General features: G+C 43.5%; 1 protein-coding gene across 1 annotated transcript in view; it reads left to right on the top strand.

The window, feature by feature from the left end:
* The window catches only part of plxna4 (plexin A4), a 345,542-nt gene that overhangs the window by 230,243 nt on the left and 102,813 nt on the right, over positions 1-12,486 (top strand). The window contains 1 exon segment of the mRNA XM_083757955.1: positions 11,051-11,174. Within this exon segment, the coding sequence (XP_083614081.1) occupies positions 11,051-11,174 (124 nt within the window).

Raw genomic sequence — 12,486 nt, 5'->3', positions numbered from 1 at the left:
TCCTACTTGAAAGTAGTTGACGGGCATATTTGTACAATTATACAGTTACACACACGCGCACGCACACAAACAAACACACAAAAAAGACATTGTCTACTGGCCTGAAAGTGGTGGAAAAAATAAACGATTTGTTTTGTCCTTTGGCAGACAAACTTAGTGTCTGTACAGATTTAACAGGTGGTCTATCATTACGTATTTGTATGAAACAACCTGCATAATTGTATTTGTATTTTTCATTGTGGATAACAATATGTGATTTGTAGTAACAGGTTAACCAAATACTATTTTTCTTCAGTCATCTTTTTGTTTGTCTGCACCTGTGTCGGTGCACTCTCTGCCCAACACAACACAACCCTTCTTACATTTGCAAGAGAAAAACGTTCAGAACTGGTCTGGCCTGCATAGAATACAATAGTCCCCACTCCTTTGGGATGTTTTTTGTCACATATGTAATGTACATAGGCCTATACCTTATAATTGATGCACATGATGGTGAGATTGAGATGGCCAACAAAGCTTGACACAGAGTGACAACCAGAGCCGAATTGTTTTCATAATCCTCATGGGGGCCAGCCCGTTCCCCCCCGCAGCCTCGCATAGGTGAATGTAGCACAATGTCTATAAAACGTCTTGGATATACACATGCACCACTTACCATAGAGTCAGTACCATAGTACTCTGTACCATATAGTCGGCGCCATAGTCCTTACCATAGTCGTTACCATAGAGTCAGCAGTCAGCATGCACTATAGTCCTTGACTCCTTACCATAGAGTCCTTACCATATTCCTTACCATAGAGTCAGCACCATAGTCATTACCATAGAGTCAGCATCATAGGCAATTTCCGATACTTAGCAGCACATGAAATTGCAGCAGGGCTATGGCCTGAGAAAGCATGCAAACTACCAGTGTTCCATTCATTGACAGTTTGTGACACTGTGTCAAGCTTGTTGGCCACAGGTAAAAAATCACACACGTGTGAACTGAGTGGTGCAATTCCCCCCCCCCCCCCTCTCTCTCTCTCTCTCTCTCTCTCTCTCTCTCTCTCTCTCTCTCTCTCTCTCTCTCTCTCTCTCTCACTCTCTCTCATTAGAGTCACTACCCCTCTCACTGTTTCTGGCGCCCCCTACTGCTATTATTAAGTCACATACTCATGCTCATTGCTCACACAGACAGACAGACACACACACAAACAAACAAACAGGTACGAGGCCATTGCAAGCTGGTTGTAGGAGTGGTTTGCACCACTCAAAAACTGCGTGGGGTGTGTGGGCTCCTGAGCTTACACATGCCCTGTTGAAACTGTCTTCAGCCCCACATGACATACAACAGAAGGTCGTGTCACCAGTGTTCCCTGGTGGTGTTTCAACATCCACTCTATTATGTTTCCATTCATCGAATGGTTCAGTTGTTGGATAAACATGTTAAAATGTTTTGGGCGCTTATTGTTATGCGGTGCATTCTGTGTTTATCCTTGGGTATTCCTTGGGGATACTCGTTGGTTATCTTAACTAAACCCTGGAGGATGAAATGGATGCATAATTCATAGGGTTTTGATTACTAAACGAGGGGAAAGATAGAGCAAAGAAAAGACTACTCTAAAGCTCCTTAACCCTCTGGCCACCCTAATTAACATTGTGCCTTCTACCTGCACTATTCATATGTTTAATTCGTCATTTTAATGCCACCTGAACTGAAGCTGCATGCACCCACAGCTGTTGTTGTATAATAAAGGTGGAGGGGTTAGGCGAGGGGATGATATTGTGATGACACTATACCACTGTCATTTCAATTTGTCCTTTTGACCTGGGCCTCTATTGGGCCTTTTTAGAAACCAAGGCATATTTCAATAGTCTAACCACACCTGGGCGTCTATTAGAGTAATGTTAACTCCATAGACACATACAAAACAGAAAAAGTACAAAGATCACGGCACTCCATCTTTACATAATGTATATTAAAGGTTTCTGCCTGACAGCAACGATTAGCACATAGGTCATGATGATTACACATGAACAAACACATGTTGTTCTCGTTTACAATCTGGACTCTGTTTGCATGAACAGCAACAGGCTGTTCTGCAACTTATGTTTTGTTTATAGAATGAGGCTTTGTGCATGTCTTGTGAGAGTGCTTGTGTGTAGCCCACTGTACTGGGCTCTTCTAGAATATGGCTGTTTGAGTTGGCTGTGTGTGTGTGTGTGTGTGTGTGTGTGTGTGTGTGTGTGTGTGTGTGTGTGTGTGTGTGTGTGTGTGTGTGTGTGTGTGTGTGTGTGTGTGTGTGTGTGTGTGTGTGTGTGTGTGTGTGTGTGTGTGTGTGTGTGCACGTGCACATGCGTTTCTCCACAGACCACTGGGGTAATGGGGTCATGGCCACTGGGCCAAGTAATGACACTTCCACCTGGCCCTTCATGCTGATTTGTGCTTCATGGACCGTCACTATTAATGTTACGGAGGCTTACGATATATACTGGAAGGTGTGTGTGTGTGTGTGTGTGTGTGTGTGTGTGTGTGTGTGTGTGTGTGTGTGTGTGTGTGTGTGTGTGTGTGTGTGTGTGTGTGTGTGTGTGTGTGTGTGTGAGTGATCTGTCATTGCTCCTTGCGGGTCATATTAGCATTATATGGCGGGTTCCGTACAGTGTAGCCTACTCTTATCTATGAATACTTATTTACTACTGTAAGTGTCTACCTAGTGTCTTCTATGCATTGGTCTTGCACAGTTTACTTTTTATACTACAGTATATGTCTGGCAGAAACCTCTTATCTCCATATTGTAACTGTGTGTTTTTTTTCTTCTCGTAATCAACACCCCTACTTGATCAGAAGGAGCAGATCGACAAGCTCCAAACGCATCGCTGTCACTTTGAGCTTGTAGAGCTGCTACTTGACATGCTTTTGAATTTGATTCCTGAAAAGTAACAGTTTTGGACACATGACCCGATAGAGACGATACAGTACTTACTGTGTATGCCTGCTACATACAGTATACTGTATATCCATCTATCCATAAAATCCTGTAATGGGGTTAACTACAGTGTTTATAGGGGAGAGGGAGAGAGAGAGGAAAGGCAGACACTGGTCGATAAAAAGTTAGTTGAATGTGCGTGAGGCCGTGAGGAGTGTGTTCGTCTGCTTATGCCCGCGCTCGTGTGTGTGTGCAATGCATGCACGTATGGATACATATGCTTGTGCGTGCGTGCGTGCGTGCGTGCGTGCGTGCGTGCGTGCGTGCGTGCGTGCGTGCGTGCGAGTCTCCCCAGTGTCACGGTATAGGCTGATGGAGCTGTGGATTCCTGGTTCCAGGTCTTTGTGAAAAGTTAATAGCTTTCACTCCCCAGCCTGCTTGACCTTCTCCCAGGCTCACATTAGATATGCATTACACCTAAAGTCTCACCAACCGTCCACCATCTATCTGCTGCCCATTCCTTTACACTCCCCTGAGCCACCGCCACACCACACACTATACACCGCAGAACCATCGTCTGTTTTTACACTCTCTGTGTTAAATTAAAAGCCTTTTATTTTTTGTGGTTTCTACGCACCGATGCCTTGTCACCAGGGATCAAGTCTGCGTTTAAACTTTAGCTGTTTTTTAAAGCGTAAATAACATGCATTTTAAAACTGATTTTAATATTTAATATCATATTGTCTATGTCCCTCAAAGTTATTTCTAATGGTTTGAGCCTCAATCACCATTCACCACTCTGATATAACCAGGCCTTGTCATTTCTTTCTGGACTTTGAAAGCAGTTTTGGCTGCAGTACCACAATGTCCTGAGGCGGTGGGGGTGCTGATATGCAGATTATTTAATATTTGAGTCATTATAATACTGATGCTAGATAAAACCAGGCTTGTTTCCATTCCATGCCAGCTTGGAAAATCAACAATGGTGGACATTGTAAACAAAGTGGAAATGCAAATTTGGAACTGAAGACTGAAGAAGAGGAGGAATTATACAAAGTAGGGTGACATTGATGACATCACGATGAGGCCAAAATCAGTTGAGCTGTTCCTGAGAGCAATTTCCATTAAAACACCCATATGATATGATTGTTCAAAATTGGTTATTTGTGGGGATAGAAAACACATATGGGAGCCCCAAAAACACAAAAGAAATTGAAAAAGTTTGATGTTATAGGTCATTTAAGCACGCACGCACGCACACACCTGACTGATGCTCACTGACTCAGACTGTCCATGCAGTATAGCTGAAAGGAATTTCCCTCACAGGATTAATATAAAGTCTACATTAATACATGATTTTGTTTTGAAATGCACATAAAAAACGTTTACAATAATTGTGAAAATAATAACATCACCCTGATCCAACTGAATTACTTATCACACAGCATAATGAGATCATACTTCTCTGCGTGTATTCGAGTCAATTAAATAAATGGGTTAGGAAGAAAAAAAGGCTCCTGGAATGTGGAATCCACGAGACATCTACACAATCTAGTCACGGAAAGGCAACCGTCGAGCAGTCGAGTCTGCAAAGATTACAGGGGCTGAAATACAGCCCCCCTTCCCCCTCCCTCCCCTTCGCCTTTCTCAATCTCGCTCTAATTGTCTCACCGTATCAAAGGCAGAGAGAAACAAGAGAGCAGATTACCTCCCCATTCAGGTCCAATCTAATCCTTTCAGCTCTCTCTCGCCCGCTGTGTCAGTCGCATGGCGTCAGCACTACAGCGTTGTTTACAGGCCCAGATCGGAACGCGTGTTTGAGTCTGGTCTGGTTCGCCTCCTACCCGCGAGGAACAGCCCCAGTCAACATGTTTATGAACCATACATCTGGACTATGTTCAGATATCTATCTACTGTATGTCCAGCGATTGGGGAAAAGAGACATAGAGTATGTCATACATGGGCAGCTGGCGGCCCGTGGGCCACATGCGGCCCCTACCTTCACTTAAAGGACCACTTCACCACTTTTCAACCTATCTTCATATAATAGGTCCTCACTAATAATCATGATAAAATGGCACGATTTCGTTCTACTCAGTCTGTGTCTCATATAGGGCTGTGGGCAGTTTAGAAACCGTCTTCCAGTGACATCATCATTAGGCAGATTATATTTTTAAACAAGATTTCTTTACAAAAATGTTTAGATTTTCATTATCGTGAGAACGATGGCTTCCATTTTCGCATTGCAACTTTTCAGGACTAGAAAGCCTGCAGTTTCTATTAGCTTGTATTCCCCATCGATGATGTCACTGGAAGACGGTTTCTGAACTGCCCACAGCCCTCCTATGAGACACAGACCGAGTAGAAAAAAATTGCGCCATTTTTTCATGATTATTAGTGAGGACCTCTTATAATGAAGATAGGTTGAAAAGTGGTGAAGTGGTCCTTTAATGCAGCAGGTTATGGGGATGCTGATATATTATTGATTTCAGTTCCAAACATGCAAACATGACCGACTTTAATTCCTGCAGTCTATTAGTAGCTTAATGACTATAGTATTAACATTTTATTATCTTATCTTTTATTATCTATCCAAAGTATTTGTCAAGTTAATAAGTTAACATAAGTATAACTAAATGCATTTGATTTTTTTTTTTTTTTTTTACTTTTCAGGATTACAATGCAAATATAGCAGAAATCTACAAGCTTGGCCAAGTTTTTGCTACTTTTGTGTGACAAAGGTTACAATATGGAGGCAAGAGGTTTCTGCCTGACAAGTATGTTGTATGTACATACCCACCCCCCAATTCATGATGAATTAATGCAAGAGTTCATCATTGCTTCGACTTCACCCAGCTAAATTCATATAATTGGCCTATATACAGCACACACACACACACACACACACACACACACACACACACACACACACACACACACACACACACACACACACACACACACCAGTCCAGGCTGTGTACAGAGCTTGCGCGACAGCGTCAGAGCTGTCAGATGTTTCATCCGTACAACCCAGGGACTGTGTGACCTTGTACCTCTTAAAAAACAAAGATGTGGAACTCAAACACTGCTGTTGACTGTCAGCTCCGCAGATGAACACAGACAGTTCAAGGACATATTCTCTCGTGGCGATAGGTCAGTGTCTGTGGTGCGTGTGCCTCGCTGTTGTAGATTAATGTTTCCGGTGAAAACGTGCGTGGATGTATAAAAGTTGGTTCCCGCTAACACGGAGGTTCTCTGTGGTAAAGTGAAGTAACTAAGTACATTTACTCAAGTACTCAAGTTTTACTTTTTTTTCAATAATTTTACTTCTACTGCACGCATGCGCACACGCAAGCACGCACACACACACACAGGCAACTCAAACAGCCATATTCTAGAAAAGCCCAGTACAGTGGGCTACACACAAGCACTCTCACAAGACATGCATAAAGCCTCATTCTATAAACAAACACATAAGTTCCAGAACAGCCTCTACATTTTCAACCATTTAGAGGCAAATATTGCACTTTTACTCCACTACAATGATGGATTATTAGTTTACTTTGTAGATTTTGATTATTATTACAAAACCACCAACCAAATTAAATATTGTCTTTTGTTTGTAGCCAAGCTGCATTGTATAATAGCATTCTTAAGACGTTGGCACACACCTTGGTGAGGAGTTCCTCTTCCAGACTGTGGTCGAATGTACAACCCACTTCCAGAATGTCCACTTCTCTACTGTCTTCATTATCATCAACAACAGCATCTGACAAATTAGCTAACATTTGAGAAGGCATCATTTTTGGAACATGGCAGTTGAAACACAAGAGTGATTATATACGTTTTGTTTTGGCAGATGTTAAAACATATGAACTAATATATAACTAGATGAACGATCCTGTCATGGTCATGGATAGTAGTTTCAGTAACTGATTATTATCATGGTGCAGACAATGACGCGGAAAGGTATAAGGGAACAGAGCAATATTTAGTATACCTAGTTGGGGAAGGACCTGTTATCTGGCTTTGATCGTAAAGTGACTATAGATCTCATCAACTCTATGTCACGATCTGTGACGTTTTCTGCTGTGTTCTAGTGTTCCTTGTTCCTAGTTTGTGTGTTTTAGTGTTTATTTTGTAGTATTTAGTGCCCTGGTTTCCTTTGTGGTTATGGTTACCTGTCTTGTCTGTCTCACCTGTGATTATTAGTTTGCTCCACCTGTGTCTTGTTAGTCTCTTAGCCAATCGCTGTCTTGATATTGAGTTATGTTCACCTGTGCCCTGTTTTCCTTGTGTGTATTTATAGCCCTGGTTTGTTGAGTTCTTTGTCAGTTCATTGTTTGATGTTAAGTGTGATGTTGCCTTGTATCCTGGATTTTGGAATAAACCCTCTAGCATTGAGACTTCTCTGCCTCTGCGCCTCCCTGTTCTGCACTTGGGTCCTATACCTTATTGATTCACACCGTGACACTCTGTACTTTTTGAATATTGGAGATGGTCTGATCTGCAGCAGAAAGGCAAGCTATATTTCCTAGTCCAGTGTTGCTGTTTTTGTTGTTGTAACAGCTGGCCTCGTAGCTCCACACATTAACCAGTGTTAATATGATGTTCTGTATCTAACAGTAGCACTTACTGAGATCAAACAGTTGGTACTACACTGTAGAACTACAGTGTCCGAGTCAGGTTGAATACAGAGGTCATTGAGGTCGGGCCAATCTGCCGACACCCCATACCCAGCAGTGTGTGTCCGTCCTAAGAAACTTGGCTCCCCTTCCCTTGTCAGCGGGTGTTGCACGCATGCACGCACGCGCGCACGCACGCACACTGGTACCAGGAAGGCTGTTATTCATCAAAACCATCATTATTCCTCCATGCTCACTGGCTCATTTACATAACGAGGAAAACAAATTAGCCCTTTCTGCTTTCCCTAACGAGTGGAGTCATTTAGCCCTCTAATGATAATGTGTTAACAGAGTCAAATAGTGTCAGGTAATCCTATTGGACCGTACAAACTCTCATCTCACGTCTGCTCGGCTTGTAATTGGTTGAACTCACTTCTATATGTAGATGCCGATGATCGAATTCACTCAATTATGCTGCGTGTGCTGTTATAGATTATAGATGTGCTTTTATACTATCTCTGACACATGCACGCACACTCACCTCCATCGGTTCCTACTCGTCTCCTTTCCTAGTCTCCTGCGTGGCTCCCATTCAGGTTTTTGCGTGCAGTCAGTGTCATAGACGGAGAGATCTAGATACCTCCAGTGGTGTGAAGTAACTAAGTACATTTACTCAAGTACTGCACTTAAGTACACTTTTTAGATATTTGTATGTGTGTTAAATTTGCAGTTCTTTTACTTCTACTCCACTACTGTACATCTCAGAGGCAAAATGTGTACTTTTACTCAACTACAATTATTTGAAAACTTTAGTTACTTTGGAGATTAAAATTTAGTTTAGACAACATTCATTAACCACTTCAGCCCTACAGTGTATATATACATTTCGGCCATGTGAAAATAGCCGATCTACAAGCTCACAATGTGTCGCATCGGGTACATTTTGAATACGGGACTTGTACTTGTAATAGAGTATATCTACATTGCAGTATTGATACTTTTACTTAAGTAAAACATAATAGTGCTCATATTATGAGCACTTCTTTCGCCACTGTTCTGTGTGTGTGTGTGTGTGTGTGTGTGTGCGCATGCATGTGTGTGCGTGTGTGTATGTGTGTGTGTGTGTGTGCGCGCGTGTGCGTGTGTGAGTATTTTGAAGACGCTCTGTGGATTTGCTGGCTTCTTGTTAATTGCACTGCAAAGTTTCTTTTTTGGTCTAAATCAATAGGGGATTAAACTTGAAGAAGTTTACGAGGGGATTAGATGAGAATGTGCATTTTGTCTGTGTGTGCATGCCTCTGTGCATGCGCATGCGCGTGCGTGTGCGTGTGCGTGTGCGTGTGCGTGTGTGTGTGAGTGTATGTGTGCGTGCGTGCATGCGAGGTGGAAGTAGAGTGGAAACGGGATAGGAATAGTAATGGGGATGAGGTCGTATAACCACAGCTCAAGTCGAGCTCTTTCTCACAGAATGTTCTCAACGGTCAACAATAGCAGATTTGTGTTCCTGGGGTATAGTATTGTGGTTGGAATGTACGGCTCAGTCACAAGGTCCTCGAGTCCTACGAGGGTCCCGAGGGAATCCCCCCCGACCCCCCCATCCCTGCAGCTCTCATAGCAGAGACTAATAGACTCAATAGCAAAGACATTAGCCGCCTAAACCCTATATAGCTGACCAGAGCACCTCAGGGCTCTATACTTTAGTGGTTCTCAAACTATGTGGCTATACGGACCTCCATCGGAAAATATCCCCCTCCCCTGCTCCTTTGAGGATTTGAAATGTCGTGTCCAAAACTATTCAAAATGTTTAAAAAAATATATATCTTAAAAAATTAGAGCTGGGACTCGATTAAAAAAATTAATCTAATTAATCAGAGGCTTTGCGATTAATTAATCTAGATTAATCGCATTTTAATCGCATATCAATATTCAACCCGAGAACAGCGGGTTTTTGTTAATGTTTTTTGGTATCCCAGTGAATCAACGAATAGTGACTACAGGATACCACTCATTTTCAACATTTTACTGTCATTAATATACCTGTTGTTGAAATAATAATAAAAAGTCACCCCATTCTGTGTTGCCTGGGACTGGAGGTCTGAAAGAAAATTAGTAACAGTAACAAGTACATCTCAGTGACATCACAAAGCTGTACTTACTTCATATTGTTACTGTTTTTTGTCAGACCTCCAGTTCTAGGCAACACAAAATGGGGTGACTTTTTATTATTTCCAGTTTTCAGTACTATAGAAAAGCGCCCAGTGAGAAACGTTCCGCGGTGAAAAAAAAGGTGCGATTAATTTATCTGTAGTTAATCGCGATTAATTTTTCTGTAGTTAATTAATCTAAATTAATCGCAATTAGTCCCGGCCCTATAAAAAATACATATATTGTGTGGGACTATGGGCTGTCCCTGGCACAACATATTGTGAGATGCGAATCTGCAGCCAAATATACAGTTGGCTATATCAATTTTGGGACCCTTGACATGACAATACTGTATTGGGGGGGGCCGTGAATGCCAGTCAATATATGGCCGCCGTTACAAAAGACAAGCCCTGCCCTCTTTCCGTTTGGGTTCCCCCGGCGGACCGGTTCCACTTCCACATATATAGAGCAGCCATTGTTTTACACGCATGCGACCGCTGCCTGCCTGCGTTGCCCCAGAGACCAGGTGTCTGTTCAGTCGCAGCTCCGCCGGAGAAATATGATGAATGCACTTTGTATGTCCCCTCTGTCAGGCAGGCAGGTAGGGAGGGAGGGGACATTCTTTCTTTCTCCCTGGGTGATGCAAACAGGTGGGAAAGAGTAACCAACGGTCAGGTTACCTGTGTGTGTGTGTGTGTGTGTGTGTGTGTGTGTGTGTGTGTGTGTGTGTGTGTGTGTGTGTGTGTGTGTGTGTGTGTGTGTGTGTGTGTGTGTGTGTGTGTGTGTGTGTGTGTGTGTGTGTGTGTGTGCGTGTGCATATGCGCATGTGTGTCTGTGTGCATGCGTGCCTGTTCTACTAGTGGTGTCTAACCCCCCCCCCCCCCCCCCCTCCCCACACGCACGCACGCACACACACACACACACACACACACACACACACACACACACACACACACACACACACACACACACACACAAATATTGTATAATTTCAGAAATAGACATTGTGAAGACCTTTTTCCTGGACCTCACAAGCAGACCTGGTTGTTCTATGGCTGTGGCTCAGGAGGTAGAGCAAGTCGTCCAATGATCCGTGGGTCGGCCGTTCGAATCCCGGCTCTCCTCCTGTCCACATGTCGAAGTGTCCATGGGCAAGACACTGAACTCCACATTGCCTCCAATGAGTTGGTCGGTGCCTCGCATGGTGGCTCGCCACCATTTGTATGTGAATGTGGGAAATGAGGACGCTGGCGTCGACTGTTCGCCGTTTCACCTCCCAATGTATGAATGAATGGACCATTGTAAAATGCAAAGCGCTATAAACATGCAATCCATTATTAACAACAACGTCCTCTGCACTGTTTTGTCGTCCAGGTGCACCAGGAAGGAGAAGTGCGAGCGTTCGACGGAGCCTCGGCGCTTCGCCTCGGACATCAAGCAGTGCGTCCGCCTCAGCGTCCACCCCAACAACATCTCCGTGTCCCAGTTCAGCGTCATTGTGAGTTCCGCTGCTCCTTAACCCTCCTAGAACACTAAACACGGGTGATTTTCACCCGGACAGTTCTATTTTTGTAATTTTCATAATGTTGCTGATGTCTGAGGTGGGTGGGTCCCCGGCAAAAAAAATCCGAAGCTGCACTGCATGTATAACTTTCATCTTCTGCCCCCCACCCCTCTGACAAAATACAACCACTTCTTGTATAAGTTATTGTATTACCATACAGATTGGACAAGATGTATTCATAAAATCAACTATTCATAAGATCAACTATTTTCGACAAAGGTATTTAAGTGTAGAGGAAAAACAGGGGCGGTACTAGAACCCCCCCTGTTTAAAGTGTAGCCTTTGGGGACTCCATTGGAACTAAGTATATCATGTACAGTGTGTGTAACAGATAACAGCTGAACTAAGTATATCATGTACAGTGTGTGTAACAGATAACAGCTGAACTAAGTACAGTATATAATGTACAGTGTGTGTAACAGATAACAGCTGGAGGTCAGTGTGTCACTGCCTCCTGATTGTTGGCAGACGTTCATTCACACCACTTCATTTCCATCCCCGTATTTATTTTTCTAGCCATTTTCTAGGCATTCCAAACTCGGCTGCAAATGTGCCCCATTTGGAAGTCATCGTGTTGCTTGTTAGGACTGTATTGATTGGTATGAAATGAATTCCACGCTGCCCAGGGGGGGGGGGGGGGGGGTTCGCAGAGAAACCACACAATTTGCATTATGTTATGTGTCTGTTTAGTTATTATATTTGGAGCATTGCCCACACACACATCCAAGCTTGTCCTACACGCAGTGTGATGACTCAGAGTAAGGATTCTTCATTTGCATATATACACACACACACACACACATCGTGTAGGATGTGACATGGCGTTCAACCAATCTCGAGAAATGCCATCATCCTGCGGCAGAGGATCACACTATATATATACACACACACACATGCACGCGCGTGTTGTTGTTGCAAGTTGGAAATGCATGCCCCACCCATATATTTGTCTGTGTCCCTTTTATGCCCAAATATGGGTCTATGCAGGCCAGCTCCATATTTGGACACTGAACAAGGGGTCCTGTCCAGAGCCCTTTTATAGCGGTTCTGGACAACCGTGGGTCCGACCGACTCGACACCGGGCGGCGGTGGCTCAGGGGTAGAGTGCCTGGATGGTAACCGTAAGGTTGCCAGTTCGAACCCGACTTCGAATTTGAAGTCGGTGCGTTGAACGGTTCTCGAGTTACATGGATTATAGACGTACACATGTAAGTACACTCGCAGAGACTTGGTGCATTTATAGTTA

The sequence above is a fragment of the Protomyctophum parallelum genome (genome assembly GCF_964188405.1).
Source record: "Protomyctophum parallelum genome assembly, chromosome: 22".
NCBI classification, from domain to species: domain Eukaryota; kingdom Metazoa; phylum Chordata; class Actinopteri; order Myctophiformes; family Myctophidae; genus Protomyctophum; species Protomyctophum parallelum.
Note: the sequence above shows the minus strand (reverse complement) of the source record. Positions and strands in the feature narration are given on the sequence as shown.